The sequence below is a fragment of the Ziziphus jujuba genome, chromosome 4, assembly GCF_031755915.1.
Source record: "Ziziphus jujuba cultivar Dongzao chromosome 4, ASM3175591v1".
Classification (NCBI taxonomy): Eukaryota; Viridiplantae; Streptophyta; class Magnoliopsida; order Rosales; family Rhamnaceae; genus Ziziphus; species Ziziphus jujuba.
The window spans coordinates 9,560,691-9,564,574 of record NC_083382.1 but is presented as its reverse complement, the minus strand read 5'-3'; the positions used below and the strand labels follow the sequence as shown (position 1 = coordinate 9,564,574).

The 3,884-nt window shown below is 38.1% G+C and overlaps 1 protein-coding gene across 1 annotated transcript; it reads left to right on the top strand.

Moving 5' to 3' along the window:
- Positions 1–658: 658 nt before the first annotated feature.
- On the top strand, positions 659–2,660 carry LOC107404603 (scarecrow-like protein 23). Its single transcript, XM_016011572.4, has one exon. The coding sequence runs from the start codon at positions 1,020–1,022 to the stop codon at positions 2,379–2,381; it is 1,362 nt and encodes a 453-aa protein (XP_015867058.3). The 5' UTR covers positions 659–1,019; the 3' UTR covers positions 2,382–2,660.
- Positions 2,661–3,884: the final 1,224 nt, after the last annotated feature.

Genomic DNA, 3,884 nt, shown 5'->3' with positions numbered 1-3,884 from the left:
ATAAACCTCTCGGTTATTAGGAGGGGGAATCTTAAGGATTACAAGGTTGTAAAATTCGACAAATATATGATTTTTCTACATTTAAAATACATAATTAAACTAAATTGAATTAGATAAAATTATCGTATATTAAAACCATAATTCACTATAAAAGTACACTATCTTCTCTTTCAATAATAATTTTGGTACCGTTGCCTTTGTATAACATATGGATGCATAACAAGTGAAGCTATATATATATAAATTTTTATGTATAAGTACACCTAAAACAAAAAGAAGTAATAAACATTATAATAATCAAATCAATAATAAATGGAAGTAGATGCTTTTGTAGAAGCATACAAGCAATAATATAATCATCATTATCAACATGATCAAAACACCAATTGAATTATTAAAACTTATAAAACAGTTTTGGACAAGTCAATTTTTAATTTATCCCTAAAATACCAAGAGGTTCCAACACATACATACAAAACCCACACACCTGTCTCTAAATTTTCCCAGGGCAATTTTCCATGTATCCAAACAATGATGTAATTTTCCACGAAAACTTTATTTTTAATTCATTAAAAAATTTAACCAATTTAAGTAAGTATATTTAAAACCCCCTACGACAATATAACGGCCTTAACGGAAAGAATGGACGGAGGGGTTTACGAGAGAGAGAGAGAGAGAGAGAGAGGGAGAGAGAAGATAACACGCACACACTTCATATCATATATCGTTTTCTCAACAACACAGCGCTACTGGAAAGTTTGATAACTTTCTGTCTCTTTTATTTTCTCTTTCCATCAATTTTCTTTTCTCTCACACGTTCTCTCTCCCCAAACAGTCCACACTCCTTACCCTCTGACACGCCTTCTCTGAAACTATCTGAACAATCTTTACTTGTCCTTCTTGCTCTTAGTTTGTCCCTTTTCTCACGAAAGCTTTTTCCCACTTTCGATTCCTCTATCGCTCTGAATTTTACTTTTTTTTTTTTTTTTTTTCCGTTAAAGTCTTTTCTCTAATCGATCATGCTTCAGAGCTTAGTTACTCAATCTACGTTAAATTGCAACACGAGCCCTAACCCTACTTCCCCTTCTTCTTCTTCTTCTTCTATGAAAATGAAGCGTATCGACCGTGAGCTTGCCGGAGGTGAATCATCCGGTGACGACCCGTCTACTAAGAGGCAAAATTCCGGTCGGGATTTAACCGGTGAAGCTACAGTTTCTGGCGAGAAGACTATGGAGGATCACGACGAAGAGCCGGTCGTTGAGGGGGAGTCAACCGGTCTGAGATTGCTCGGTCTTTTGCTACAATGCGCCGAGTGCGTAGCGATGGACAATCTCAACGACGCCAGCGAGTTACTCCCGGAGATCGCCGAGCTCTCGTCTCCGTTCGGTTCGTCGCCGGAGAGAGTGGGCGCGTACTTCGCGCACGCGCTGCAGGCGCGCGTGATCAGCTCGTGTTTGGGCACGTACTCCCCTTTAACCATAAAAACCCTAACCGCCTCTCAGTCGCAGCGGACGTTCAACGCTCTTCAATCATACAATTCGATCAGTCCCTTGGTCAAATTCTCACACTTCACAGCCAACCAAGCGATTTTCCAAGCATTGGACGGTGAGGATCGCGTCCACGTCATCGACCTGGATATAATGCAAGGCCTTCAATGGCCAGGATTGTTCCACATCCTCGCTTCTAGGTCGAAGAAAATCCGGTCCATGAGGGTAACTGGGTTCGGATCCTCGTCGGAGCTTTTGGAATCCACCGGGCGTAGGCTGGCCGATTTCGCGAGCTCACTGGGCCTCCCATTCGAGTTCCACCCGCTGGAGGGGAAAATCGGAAGTATAACCGATCTGAGTCAACTCGGAGTGAGGCCGAGCGAGGCAACGGTGGTGCACTGGATGCACCATTGTCTGTACGACGTAACGGGGAGCGATTTGGGGACGTTGAGATTGTTGAGTTTGCTGAGACCGAAATTGATCACGATCGTCGAACAGGATTTGAGCCACGGTGGAAACTTTTTGGGCCGGTTCGTGGAGGCCTTGCACTACTACAGCGCGTTGTTCGACGCGCTGGGTGACGGATTGGGTGTGGACAGCCTAGAGAGGCATATGGTGGAGCAGCAGTTGTTTGGGAGCGAGATTAGGAACATCGTGGCCGTTGGTGGGCCCAAACGGACAGGAGAGGTTAAGGTGGAGAGGTGGGGCGACGAGTTGAAACGGTTCGGGTTTAGACCCGTTTCTCTGGGTGGTAACCCGGCCGCCCAGGCCAGCTTGTTGCTCGGAATGTTTCCTTGGAGAGGGTACACTTTGGTGGAGGAAAATGGGTGCTTGAAATTGGGTTGGAAGGATCTTTCTCTGCTCACTGCCTCGGCTTGGCAGCCGTCCGATTGAAATACTTTTTTATTTTTATTTTTAAATTTTAATGGAATCGATGATTTCGATGATGATTGGTCGATGGAATCGATCCTGTTATGGGTGTGAGTGAAATTATTTATTCACATGGGGATTGATCCGACGGATGGGAATTGGGTGGGTCCACATGTATTTTGATGGTGATGATGATGGAGCGGAATAAACATTGGGATCATGGATTTTTGGGAGGAATTTTGAGAATTTCTCAAATCTCTCTAATAAATGGGGTTAAGGAAGAATCTCTTTCCTTTTTTGAGACACCCATTTTTTATTTTTCTCCAACCAAGGAGTTCTTTTTTTTTTTTTTTTTTTGGGAAGGTTGTAAGCATCAAGTGAAGTTCTATTTTTTGTAATTCTTTTAAGCAAAAATATGTTAGTTTTTGGACTTTTTTTAATATTTTTTTGGAAAAAAAATTAATGGAAAAAAAAAAAAAAAAAAAACAGATCCTTTCTTTTTGGAGGTAAGCTCATGGGATCTCTACTATAGGTGCTGAAATCAAGCGAGAATCAATGAATTTTTTTAATGGATTCAATCGTTTGATTCCGTGGAATATATTAATGTGTCTTTTTATTTTTATTCTTTTTTTAATGTCTTTCAGATGCTTTGGGATTAGGTTTCATGGTAGCTTGGAAGAAGTTTTGACGGATAGCATTTTGCTCCGCAAAGATGGTAAATGGCAAAGTTGAGATATAAAAATGCATGACTGGTTTTGTGGATCTATATATACGATTTATATGTGGTTTTGTGGATCTATATATACCATTTATATGTATCATAAATATGATTATAGGATTTGATTAAATTCATAATAAATATTAATATATTTTTAAATATCAATTTCTAAAATGATATATGTACATAGAGTTTTTATTGTGCAAATTATCTGCATACTGATCACATTTAAAATTGATATTTAAAAAAAAAATTATGTACACATATATAATAAAATTAATATTTTTTTGTTTGTATGCAATACGTGTGTGACCGCATTGTCAAATTACTCTATGTATATATGTATATAATTTTTTTTCAACATGTATGAAGCTACAGTAAAATGTAAGGTTTAAGGGGTTGTTGGAAAAAAAAAATTTATATGATTCCAATCACTGTCGAAATCTAAAAGATTGGGAACAAAATGATGTGCAAGGATTAGGATGATAAATTGATATTTTAAAAGTCAAGAAAAAGAAAAAAAAAAAGCTTCCGTGTGGATTTTGTTCATAATTAATCTTTCAAAAAAATAAAGTACGTTGATATACATCCATTATTTTCTGGTCACATGGTAAAAAGTAACAAAATGAAAAAATAATAATAATAATAATACAAAAGGTGGGAACTCAGCATTGAAAGGCTTTTTATTTTCATATTCCATCTCTTTGTTTGATTTCTCTTTCCAATAATTTCCTCATCTCCAAACACTCTGCTTGACAGTAGAAAGAACTTTTATTTCATTTTCACCATTATAGTATCTATATGTATAG

Bases quoted from the DNA above. Each gene is read 5' to 3' on its own strand.
- LOC107404603 (XM_016011572.4), top strand. From the start codon at position 1,020: ATGCTTCAGAGCTTAGTTACTCAATCTACGTTAAATTGCAACACGAGC.